General features: G+C 50.9%; 1 protein-coding gene across 1 annotated transcript in view; it reads left to right on the top strand.

Moving 5' to 3' along the window:
- ZNF438 (zinc finger protein 438) overlaps positions 1-11,575 on the top strand; it is a 137,321-nt gene extending 125,746 nt beyond the window's left edge. The window contains exons 6-7 of the mRNA XM_012927909.2: positions 8,151-9,831; positions 10,861-11,575. Coding sequence (XP_012783363.2) covers positions 8,151-9,831; positions 10,861-11,575 — 2,396 coding nt within the window. The remainder of the gene's footprint in view (positions 1-8,150; positions 9,832-10,860) is intronic.
- The last annotated feature ends 696 nt before the right edge of the window (positions 11,576-12,271 follow it).

The following is a 12,271-nucleotide window of genomic DNA, read 5'->3' as shown; positions in this document are numbered from 1 at the left end:
TTCTCATTTCCTGGAATCCGAGTCTGAAACAGGACACCTCTGGGAGGTCTTAGTGGCTCAGACATGCGAACCAGTATTGCTGTTTGCCACTGTGAGTCCTTAGAAACAGGAGAAGACGTGTGTCCATCACCCACATGCCTCCCAGGGCAACTGCCACCATCCCCGTTGACTCTGACTGTGCAGCCTGCGGAGATGGCACACAGTAGCAAGTTGGGCTTATATCACTTGCAACAGCCTGCAGCTGTAAATCCCTTGTTCACAAGGCGTTCCTTTTATGCCAGACTTCCCAGCGTCATACCCTGTGTGCTGTAACCACCTCAGAAACGAGTCGGAATTGCAACTGGAATAGCTGGCCTTTATGGAAAGCCATGCCAGAGGCAGAATAGACATCCAGGAATAAAACCAAAACTGGGACTCAGGGGAACAGGAAGCACACCTAAGCCATCAGGGCCACACTTTTGACTGCTCTTCTCCTGGGTCCTCGTGGCATGCCCCTAGACCAGGGACATCCTCTTCCACTGTGTGCTTTCCCCTTTAGGAGCAAGTAGCAGGCCCAGACTTTTACCCCCTTCCCCGACTAGAGGGAATGACAACGATGTGCCCAGACAGCTTTGCTCAGAACATGCCGGCCTTGGTACTGCCAGTGGGCATCAGGCAGTGAAAGGATTGTAACTGCCCAGAGAGTTGTCCTGTCTCTTCACACCAGTTGTGCCAGCTAGGCCAGCTGTGTCATCGAGTAGCTTGGTAAAGCTGGATGATACATCAGCACCTGGGACTGTTTGAACTCTCATTCTTCTGTCAGAGCTGGGCACATGGTGGTAATAGGAGTAAAAGGAGGATAGACATGGCAGCTTATCCAAACAGGTGTCCAGCAGCCATTCCAGATTGGTCAGAATCCTATGTCAGGGAAGTAGCAAGTGTAAAAGCCACTTGGAAAATCTGCCTTTACCTCCAAGTGCTATAATCCCCCATTGATTCTTTCTGAGATGTCCATGTCTTCTAACCAAAGTAGACATGTTTGGATAAGCCACTAGATCAAAGGTTATTTTTATCTTCTCCCTAAAATTCATAGGTATTCTGACATTTAGGGAGTGACAAGGGCAACTTTGTCTGTCATTCCTCACCTCAACTCTTCACTTTGGAAGAGAGGACAAAGAAAAGGAAGGTTCTGGCTTTGAGTTAGAAGGGAAGAAATCTGGGCTGGGTGGACTTGGCGGCTCATTTCTGAACCACCTCCAGCCTCGTGTTTCTGTTTTTCTGAACCTGCAAAAGGCACCTAACAGTATATAGTCCTGGGTGAGGACTCAGTTAAGAGGGCCTGGCCCACCACATTCCAAGCCCTGGTAAGGGCCTCCCCCACCTCATGGCTTTCCCAGTAATCCACAGTGAGATCAGGTTCCTGAAAACCATAAATGTCTTTTTTTATTTCAAAATCATTATTTTAATTCACTTACCATGCAAAGACCAGCTCACATTTAAAGTCATAATGTGAAGCATCCTTGCCGAGTCCCTGTGCAAAAACGAGTGCAGTTTCTGCCCTTTATGTCTCCACTTAATAAAAGTCCATGTTTAGCACCTGCAAGTCCTGGGTGTCTCTTTAACCCTGTTCCAGGTAATTTCACAGGATTTCCAAAAATTACGAATGTCAGAGGAACCTTCCCTTTATTATTTAGTGCCCCGTTCCTCAGGCATAATTTAGGAGCTGCAGGTGAGGGTTCCCTCCCCCCATCACACCATTTGTAAAAGGCCTTTGGAAACAGTGTAGCCAAATAAACCACTGTGGTAGTTCTGTGGCCAAGAAGTCATAATCTTAGTACCTAAGTGTTTTAAAAAGCATACTGAAATTTTTAGCCTCTCCAGGATTTCCTGTTGTTTAGACTAATTTATTATTAGTAAAAAAAAAAAAAAAATCAGCTGTAGTTACGCTTGCATAACTGACCTTCCTTGCAGATCTCCACTTCTTGTGGTTAAGAGACCACAAGTTCACTCCACTGGCCCTCAGGGGTGATGAGGCTTGCACCTGTCAGGGCCTCGCCTCAGGAGATCACACATCTGTCAGATCACCAAACCATCAGCAAGTCCTGGCCCTCAGTCATCAAGGAAAACAATAACCAGGAGCTGCTTTCTGTGTGTCTGGCTTGACACAGTCATCAGAAAAATCCTCATCACAAAGATGCCTCAAGACGTAGCTTTGAAAAGCTGATCCCGTGGGGACCATCACTGTGGTACAGCATGTGAAGCTCCACCTGCACAGATGTCGGTGTCCATAGGCGAACCCATTGAAATCCCAGCTGCTCCACTCCAAATCCAACTCCCTACTAATGCATCTGGGAAATGGCCAAAGTGCTTGGGCCCCTGCACCCACATAGGAAACCTTGAAGAAACTCTGGATCCCAGGCTCCTGGCACAGCCCTGGCCCTTGCAGTCATTTGAAGGGTGAACCACAAGATGGAAGACCTCTCTCTCTAACTGTAACTCTGCCTTTCAAATAAGTAAATCGTAAAAAAAAAAAAAAAAAAAAAAAAAGATTCAGTGGAAGAATGTCACTGTAGTGCATCAAGTTTAACTGCCATCTGTGCCGATGTTGGCATCCCCTGTGTGTGCCAAATGGAGTCCCAGCTGCTCGACTTCTGATCCAACTCCCTGCTAACGTGCCTGGTGAGGCAGCTGACGATGGCTCAGGTTGTTGGGCCGCTGCCACCCAAATGATACCCTGGCTATGGCCTGGCCCAGCCTTGGTCATGTGGTCATCAGTGAGTGAACCAGAAGATGGAGGATCTCTTTCTTCTTTTTCTATAACTCTGCCTTTCAGCTAAGAACATCTTTTTTAGAAACAAAACATTATTGTAGCAAACTTTGATTTTTTTCTTTCATTTGTTCAGCAAGTATTTCTGTGCACTCCTGTGCCAGTTTTAAGAGGCATTAGTGGATATGAGCCCCTCTCCCACTCCTGACTTTCTGGTATCCTAGTCCCTGAACCCCACAAAGGCTAGTCTCCCCTTTCTCCCTCACCCACAGGCCACACAAAGGTACCGAGCAAAAAAAGATCAGCCCAATATACCACTGACTGGATTCTGAGTCCTGCGTGGAATGGTCTTGCAATGACCAGACCAGATGATTCCACAGGCCCTCTGTAGCCTGTGGCATGGACATACCTCACCCCCTGTGACAGGACATGTGTGTGTGTGAACCTGCCGTCTTTCAATCCAGGCAGTGGTGTCCTGGGATCTCCCATCTCTGAGAGGTTGCCCTGGCTCATTCTGCTTTGGAACTGCCACATAACATGACATCTCATGTTGGGTGACTGTGCGTTCAGCACCCTTTGGATACACCTCTGAGCAGCTCCTTGAGTCGTTCCTTCTGTTTGTAGTGCTCTGCCCTCTCTCTGTTGCTTTGTATTTTTTTTTTTCCAATGCACCTGTTTGTTTCCCTGTCCTTAACCATCCTCACAGATGGACCCAATATCCCCTTCACTGTTGACTTTCACCCTATGTGTGTTAATGCAGAAGCAGGTAGGTCTGGGGAGGTGAAGCTCCCTGATCAAGCCATATCCCTTTTGCTCCAGACAGTCTTTATGATTAGCTTCTGATTTTGTGGATTCCTTTTTTATTTATTTGTATTTATCTGACGGAGTGATACAGAGGCAGGTAGAGAGAGAGAGAGAGAGAGAGAGAGAGAGAGAGAGAGAAATGTTCCGTCTATGGCTCCTACTCCTTCCAAGTGACTGCAACAGCCAGGATTGGGTGGGCTGGGCAGAAGCCAGGAGGCAAAAACTGCACCCAGGTCTCCCATGTGGGAGGGAGGCCGCAGGTGATGGCTGATTGGGAGCCGACACATGGGAATTTGTGCACCTGGCGTACACAGCACACCGCACAGGGACACTGAGGGGAGCTGAGTGGGTGAGCAGGCCTGTCAAGCCTGAGACCCTCAGGGCTGTCCTCAGTGCACAGCCCCAGTTGGCCTGCTTCTTCCTGTAGGTCTGAGGCTTAGGCAGATGAGCCACAGTACATCAACTTTCTGTGTTTCCTCAGTAGCACCCTCCCTCTGACACGGCTATGTAGGGTCTGTCTAGTTCCCTTTCTTTCTAGAAACCTTAAACTATCAGCTATCACTTTGTGACACTCTGCCATCAGCCTCTGGAAGCCCCTTACTGACCTGCGTCGTTAGGGACCTGCCTGGAAGTGGTTACTGCAGCAGCTTCCTCCGCCCACTCTCTGCATTGGAGCTTTACTTGCCCACTGGAGGTCCTGCTGCTTTGGCTGTACTCCCCAGAATCTCGAACTCCTCTCATTAGGCTTACCTGCGTCCTTGGCAGCACTCTCTTCAGTGGCTGTTTGTTCTCTGTTCTCTTGCCACCTCACCTGTCCCCTCTTCTCAAATGCTTTATTTCATCATTGGCACCACCAGCCCATTTACTTACTGTGCAACCAAATGATTGGGATTCAGGAGTGGGGGTCCCAAGAACATAGCCTCTGTTTGCTTCTGCATTTTGAAAATCTTGAAATATTTAGTCATTCGTAAGCACTGCCCTCCTCCCGCCCCTTTACAAAGCTCTGTAGGCCACGTGCATAAAGTAGCTACTTCCTGGATCATATTATTGGCACTCAACAAATTCAGCAGGTATTTATGGAATCCCTGCTCCCACTGGATGCTCTTCTAGGCCCTAAAAGCAGATGTATTCAGCCCAGCATGGGGAAAAGAGGCCATCAGTGCTCGATGGCCCAGGGGTTCCAGAGGAAGTTAAAGCCAGAGGAGTGAGCTGGGTGTTCCTTCTGACAGGTGCTGGGGTTTAAATAAAGTGGTGAGACAAGCAAACTAGGGGAGAGGCCCTGTGAGGCAGGGATTCTGCAAGAACTAGGGATTCAGCATGAGGACCATGGGGCAATAGGAGCAGCCAAGGCCAGGCTCTGAGGAGGGGCATGCCCAGCATGTGTAAGGAATAGCAAAGGGGTTGTCACTGTTGGCAGGTGGGTAATAGAAAAGCTGAAGCCAAGGATCGGCCCTGATGTCTGCCCCCAAAGACCTGTGAACTGAAGACCACTGCAAGGACCCTGGGCAGCTGAAGAACATGGGCCAAGAATGGATGAGCAGGCTGTGACACATCACCTGCCCCATGTCTCCAGGGGGTTTGTGATGGAGGAAACAGCTCTAGAGCTGACTCTTCCCGTTGTGTCTTTTTGCTCAGTCAGTAAAGAAGTAGCGAGGGCCAGAAGTGGGGCTGATACTGAGGTGCAGCAGGCTAAGCACATCCCATGGAGGAGTAACAGTTCAAGTCGTGGCTTCTCTGCTTCTAATCCAGTTTCCTGCTAATGTGCTTGGGAAGCAGCAGGTAATAGCCCAAGTACCTAGGAGATCCAGATGGAATTGTGGGCTCCTGGCTTCGGCATGGTCCAGCCCCAGCTACCGCAGCCATTTGGGGAAGTGAACGAGTGGGTGAAAGATCTCACTTTCTCTTCCCTCCTCTCTTTGCCCTGCCCCCCCCCCTTTGTATCACTGTACCTACCAAATAAGTAAAACTTTTTTTTTAAATTTGGAACCAGCATGGTGGTACAACAGGTTAAGCTACCACTTTAAATGAAAGCATCCCATATGGATAACAGTTCAAATCCCAGCTGCTCCATTTCCAAACCATTTCCAAACTACCTACTAATGGCCTGGGAAAGCAGTGAAAGACGGCCCATCTACATAGGAGATCTAGATGAAATTAATGGCTCCTGTCTTTGGCCCTGGCCATCGCAGCCATTTGGGACGTGAACCTGTGTTTGCAAGAATAATCTCTCTGATTTTGACTTTGAAAAAAAAATATTTTAAGAATTATAAAAAAACTATACATGAATCTCCTAGCAACTTTTCTTCTGTTGTATCTAAATATGCAAAGATGCTTATTAGGAACCTGATAGGCTTTTTCTCAAGGTCATCGAAACCAATCATGGGCTTTTGGCTTTCTGCAAATCCTGCTCATCCCAGCTGCATGGCCTTAGTAAGAACTTTCTGCAGTTGTTTCTCCATAAGAGATGATACAGCGAGGCTTACAATGAAAACCAGCTAAAGAAAAAGGCTGCGAAAGCAGGACTGAGGAAGTGCAAGCTCACGGAGCAGGAAGAAGCAAACACTGCTGTCCCATATGGTGACTTCTGTGATACTTGTGACCAGGGAGTTTTCCTCCTGGGCTTTCTGGTAGGAAAACGAAGAAGGAAAGCAGCAGGCCCTGCCCATCCTGGCCTGTCATGTCATAGCATCAGCTGAGCCACTGGGTGAAATGGGTCAGAACAGGCCTTTTCTTCCCCAAATGCTATTCATTTTTTGAAAACAAGTTGGTGAGCATTCAAGTCACTTCCACTGTGGTCACACTGCTTTACTCAGGAAATGTCAGTGTTGCTGACAGAATCAACTTCCTGCCAAAATGATCAATTTAGTAGACTGTAGGTCTTACAGTCAAGGTTGAATCATCTGGAGTTGTATGATTTTTTTTGGTTTTTTTTGTTTTGGTCAGTTTCATCAAATTTGCATGCCTGATCCCCCAAAATTCATAGTTGTTTTTTTTTTTTTTTAAGGCTTATTTGAAAGTAGAATGGCAGAAGAAAAGGAAGAAAGATAGAGAATGAATTTCAATCTACTGATTCATTCCCACATCAGCCTGGGCTGCATGAAGTTGAAACCAAGGGCTTGGAGGTTGAAACCAGGGCTCCATCCTGGTCTCCCATGTGGATGGCAGGGGCCAAGGAACTAGGCCGTCTTCTGTTACTTTCCCAGGCACATCAGCAAGGAGCTGGATCAGACTCAAACCAGTGCTCTGCCAGTGGGGTGCCCATCACTGCAAGAGAAATCTTAACCCATTGCACCACCATGCCCACGCCAGGAAACAGTTCTTGGACTCCTATCTACAACATCCAGATGTTCCGAAAACAAAACATTGTGTCAACACCTAACCACCAACCTCATGCAGGGGCAAAAGCCCCTGAAATACTGTTATTTAAAAACTTTTTTTTATCTCATGCCACTTATAAATGCCCATGTGTTCTGCCCCATGCTCAGCGAGAGGTTTACTTACATGTGTTCCCCGACGGCAGGTCTGTGCATCTAATGGAAAGGGCCGATGGGAGCAGAACGCATCCCGAGGATAGTGTTGGTGCCTACAGTTTGTGAAGCGGGAGTGGAAGGAGGTGCCCCGCCATGGGAGCCGAAGCCAGGCAGCCAGGCCTTGCGACCTGAGGTCTTGGCTCAGCCCGCTGAAGCAGGGTGCCAGACTACCTCCTTAGCTGTTCTCTTGAGGCAGGAGGAGTTGGTGTTAGGCCAGGGCAATGGACCTGGAAAGAAGGAGCTGTTACTCTGTTAGTCAAATAAAAGGGGGATGGGGGGCTCCAATTACTATCCCAGAGGGCTCTTTCTATGGGAGTCATGTATTTTTTTTTTTTATGTTGTCTCCACCTCTCTATTTATCACCTTGTATCTTTTGGTTTGGGCTTTTTCTTTTAGATGCCACATCAGCCTTTTAAATAAGCAGCAATTTAATTGCAAAAGCACATAAACAAGTCTGAAAGGTGTGAGAAGCAATTCACAAGTCGCAGGGGAAAACAACGACACCAGCTGGGCATTTAGCCCAGAAGCACATCACACTGCCAGGGGGTCACAGGCGGTGGGAGTTCCCTCCGCTTCCCCACACACACACACCACCACCACTACGAAAGTGGGTGACAACTGAGTATAATACAAGCAGCAGTTGTCTCATGCTGGAGACAGAGTGAGAGCCACCGAAGTGAATGGTACCCTTGCCTCACACACATCCCAAGCTTCAGATTCAACTGAGAAAGTAGTGCAGGTGTGGAAAGTATACGGCAGGCTGTGCCAGAGGGAGAGCTGGCAGCTTGTGATGCTGGGGGAGGCTGGAACTCGGGGTTCCTCATGAGCAGGGCCAGGTCTTGGCCATCGGCAAGCTCTGTGATTGATGGCAAATGGCTGGGGTTCCGAGGGAACTCCAGGGGAGGAGGACATCCTTCCTTGGGGGAGATGGGCAGGGGTTGACTTGGGTGGGTCTTGAAGGTCACCGACAGGTGCCCAGAAGAATGGGGGAGGATAGATAGATCCTGCATTCCTGACAGAACCAACAGGCTGAGGATTGAATTCCCAATGACCACTCAATATTGTTGCAGGTGAGCCCAGTGAGCCTCCTGAGATGGCGCATGGTGGGAGAGGATCCAAGAGCAAGAGACAGTTCAGAGCCATTGCCCCAAAGATTGCACCCCGAGCTCTGCCCCCTCGGGTGCTGCCATGCCCCCCACCAGCGCTCACCTCCAAGCCCCTGGGGCTGCCCACCCAGAACTACACTCTGATGCAGGTCTCTGGCCAGGACGGGACCTTCTCTCTTGTCGCCCTGCCCTCAGTAGCTGCAGCACTGCCGGGACAGAAACCCAGACAACCCCTGGGCCTGAAGCTGCCCATCCCACGGTATACAAAGTCCCCAAGCAGTGACAGAGGATCCAGAAAGACACCCAGCCTGAGCCCTCCCGAGAATCACAGGGCCAAGCCCAGAGCACTTGAGCGAGTTCCTTCCCTGGAGCCAGCCCCCACCATTCTGGGCATGGCCACAGCGACTGCACTGGACAGCTGTGGAGACCCTAGCACTCCAGGCACCAACAGATGTCCTGCCACCCTAGCCCTTACGTCCGTCGAACAGAGCTTTACCGAGACCACCAGGGAAGCAACCCTGACAAACAGGAAAGCATCCCGGAAGCCCCCTGGTGTCGCCAGTGGGAAGTGTAAAGCGCCATCCAACCTGGAAAAGGTTGTGACAATGTCAAGTGCCATGCCATGGGTGTCAGTCCCCAGGGGCAAGCTGCCCATTGTGAGAACAAGGACAACCACAGCAGCAGTGGTGGTCTCCGAGCTGGAGCCAAAGGCCTGCCCTGCAGAGCGTCCTTGCCTGGAACCCGGGGCAGACTATGAGCAGAGAACGGCCAACCCAGAAGGGTTCCCCCAAGCTGTCAAAGCTCTGGTCAGTGAGATGCCAGCGTCCCAGGTGCCCAAGCAGAGTCTGGGTGAAAGAGCCTTCTGTGCAGCCCCTAAGCCAGACGTCAACCACAAAGCCAGACCGAGTAGCGGTGCAGCCAAGAGGCGAGCCAGAAAGCGCAAGGCACCGGAGGACACGGTGACATTCCAGGGGAGGAGGAGGAAGGGCAGAGATGGGAAGGAACGAACAAAGCCAGACCTGCAGGAGGCCCGAGACCCCAAGCCCGGAGCTGTGACCAAGTACCGGAGCATCATGCCCAAACCTGTCCTCATGCTACCCACCCTGGCCCCCCTGGCATCCTCCATGGCTCTACTCCAAGCCCAGGCTCCCAGCAGCCTAGGACAGGCCGCTATGTCGGACGGCTCGCCCATTTCAAAATACCACTCTCATCACAGCAGCCTGTCCACCAGACCCATCTCTGGGTTACGGAATGTCCTGTGCGGTGTGAAGAAACCCTTCCACAGGTGCCAGGTCTGCAGCCGTCACTTCCAGTTCAAGCAGCACCTGCGGGACCACATGGACACGCACTTGGCCAACAGGCGACCCTACAGCTGCCGCCTGTGTCGCAAAGCATATGTGCGCGCAGGAAGCCTTAACACGCACATGCGGCTGCACCATGGCGACAGCCGGCTCAAGAGGCTCATGTGCTGTGAGTTCTGCGCCAAGGTGTTCGGGCACATCCGCGTTTACCTAGGCCACCTGAAGGAAGTGCACCGGGTGGTGATCAGCACCGAGTCTGCCCCCAGCGATCCACAGCTCGGGGACGCGTCCAAGAGCAAGGATCCAGAGGCCGTTGTGCGTGGCCCTGCGGCCTCCCTGGACAGGTGAGCACTCGACAAGGGAAGTGCCCCGATTGAGGGCCAGGAAGGTGAAGACTGCAGTTCCGGGCGGGAGAGTTTGTAAAAGAATAAATAATCCTTGTAGGCTCTGTGGTAGCCAATCTCGTTTCTCCTGGATTGCTGATCTGGTCAGCCAGGCTCAAAGCGTTAGTGCCCTTTAAAGAGTGTGGCACGGGAGGGGAGGGGGAATGGACGAGTGACCCAGACATTAGTACACCTGCCTCCTCCGCAGTCCCAAGCCCGAGTTCAGGCTCCTGGCTCCTGCCTCCTGACAAATGCAGACCTGGGGAGACAGCCAGGTGGCCCAAGTAACGGGGTTCCAGCACACACGTGGCTTTAGCCCAGTTCCAGCTGTCGTGGGTGTGGGCGTTTGAGCTATGAACCCGTGAATGGTAGCACTATCTCTCCCCCTCTTTCTCCCCGCCTCTCCTTCCTCCCTTCTTCCCTCGGGCTCCCACGCCCCTCTCTCCACTCTTCATCAAATAAATAGTAAGTCTGTTGAAGTATACTGTAAGTTGTCCTGGGGGCAGTTGTGATAGAGTATACTTACATCAGAAAATGAAGCTGTGGGTTATTACAGGCATTTCCTAATAGTTTACACGTACTTTCTGCCCTTCACTTTCCCTGCACGTCACATTTGCAGCTTTTACATCTAAACAGCACAGCATCACCTGTCCGTGAGCCCCTGTGGCAGGGGATCTGTTGGATTGAGCACACAGCTCCAGTGCCCAGAGCTGACCCCCTACCCCTGCACTTTCAGCCTAACCAGGTTCGAATCTCCCATTTGCAAGGCACCACTTCCTGGCAGGGGGATGAGCAGAGAGCAAGCTTGGTGCTGCATGACCATGGCCTAGCCGCCACCCAGGCAGCCAGTGTTCCATCCCCTCCACCCTCCGCCCCCACTGTTCCTCCACACTTTCTCCTCCCCCTGAGGTGTTCAGATCCCTGGGGCTAAGGGCAGAGAGGGGGAGCTGTGCCCATGCATCTCACGGCAACTGTTTCTGGCCTTTTCAGGGAAAACAAGTGGAACGCGGAAGACTTCCTCCTCAGCAGCCAGGCTGAGGAGGTCAAGCTGCAAATCCGATGCGGCCGCTGTCAGATCACCGCCCATTCTTTTGCCGACATGGAGTTTCACTTGCTTTACACTCACGGGGAGGAGATTCAGGGTGGGCACCAGGAGGGGAACTTAGCAGGAAGCAGAGGTGCCCGAGAAGAACTGGTTAAACAGCAGGATGCCGCTGCGCCCCTGGATCAGACACCGAGGCCTGAGAGAGGGGAACCTGCCAAGCCCAATGAAGACTATCCTGCAGCAGTCCCCCAACTCCACGGGCAGCTCCACCTGCACCGTCAGCACAGAGCTGAAACCCTCCTGGGCAAGGAGAGCACCCAGCCAGGAACCAGTGAGCCAGCGCAGGCCCCGGGGACGTCCAGCTCCCACTCAGTTCTGCTGTGGTCCAGTTCCGGCTTCCACTGCATCCTGTGCACTCAGACGCTGGGGCGAAGGGAGGAGCTCCTTCTGCACTGGGCACGCCAGCATAACTGCAAGGATCCCTCCATGCTCTGGGCTGTCTTAAGCACTTGCTCGCGCCAGGGTGTGATGGAGCTCTCCAGCCCAACGGGCAGGCAGGCAGAAGGTCCTGGAGCTCGGCTGACTCCCACCTGCCCATCTGAGCCTTCTGGTGGTGGGGGGTCCACAAGAAAGCTGCACCAGGAGTTGGGATCCTCATGATTGGGCCGGGAGTACTTTTTGTATGTGGTTTTATTTTCTTATGAAATAAAACATGTCCTTAATGCGTAGTTTTAGCCACATGTGCGCTGGTTTTTACAATGGATTCTTAACAGCATAGTCTCTATTTCAGAAGAAATAAAAAGATCGATAGCTGGAGGTTAAAATGTTGAGTATTCTAAGGTACTCTTCAACTGCGCATGCCCAGGAGTCCCCTGGCTCAGTGGTTTTCTGCATCTGTAGATGAACAAATATGAACAATTTCCAGGGAACAGAACCACTTCAGTTCCAAACATGGTAGCGAGTTAGACGGTGAATATTGCCATTTTAAATCCTCTGATCTATTTTTATAATGTGCTGTAGAGTAATGGGGGGGTTTGGTAATGATTTTTTCATTTATTATGATTTTTCTTATTAAAAGCCAGGGCCACAGAGAGGAGAGAGAAACCCACTGATTCAGTCCCCAGATGGCTACAGCAGCCGGATCTAAGTTGATCTGATCCAGAGTCAGAAGCCAGGGGCTGCTTCTGTTTCTTTTGTTTTGTTTTGTTGCTGTTGTTGTTTGTTTGTTTTTATGATGTTTACATAGTTGATCTGGATGGAAGGATTGAAAGTTAGGTGTGATCATTGTTTCCAAATTTCCTATTTCTTCCTGTTTCTGGGAGAAGGAGGGAAATAAGGGGAGAAGCCATACCCAGC

The sequence above is a fragment of the Ochotona princeps genome, chromosome 10 (genome assembly GCF_030435755.1).
Source record: "Ochotona princeps isolate mOchPri1 chromosome 10, mOchPri1.hap1, whole genome shotgun sequence".
In the NCBI taxonomy this organism is placed as follows: Eukaryota; Metazoa; Chordata; class Mammalia; order Lagomorpha; family Ochotonidae; genus Ochotona; species Ochotona princeps.
The sequence above is the reverse complement of the archived record's forward strand: the minus strand, read 5'-3'. Positions and strand labels throughout refer to the sequence as shown.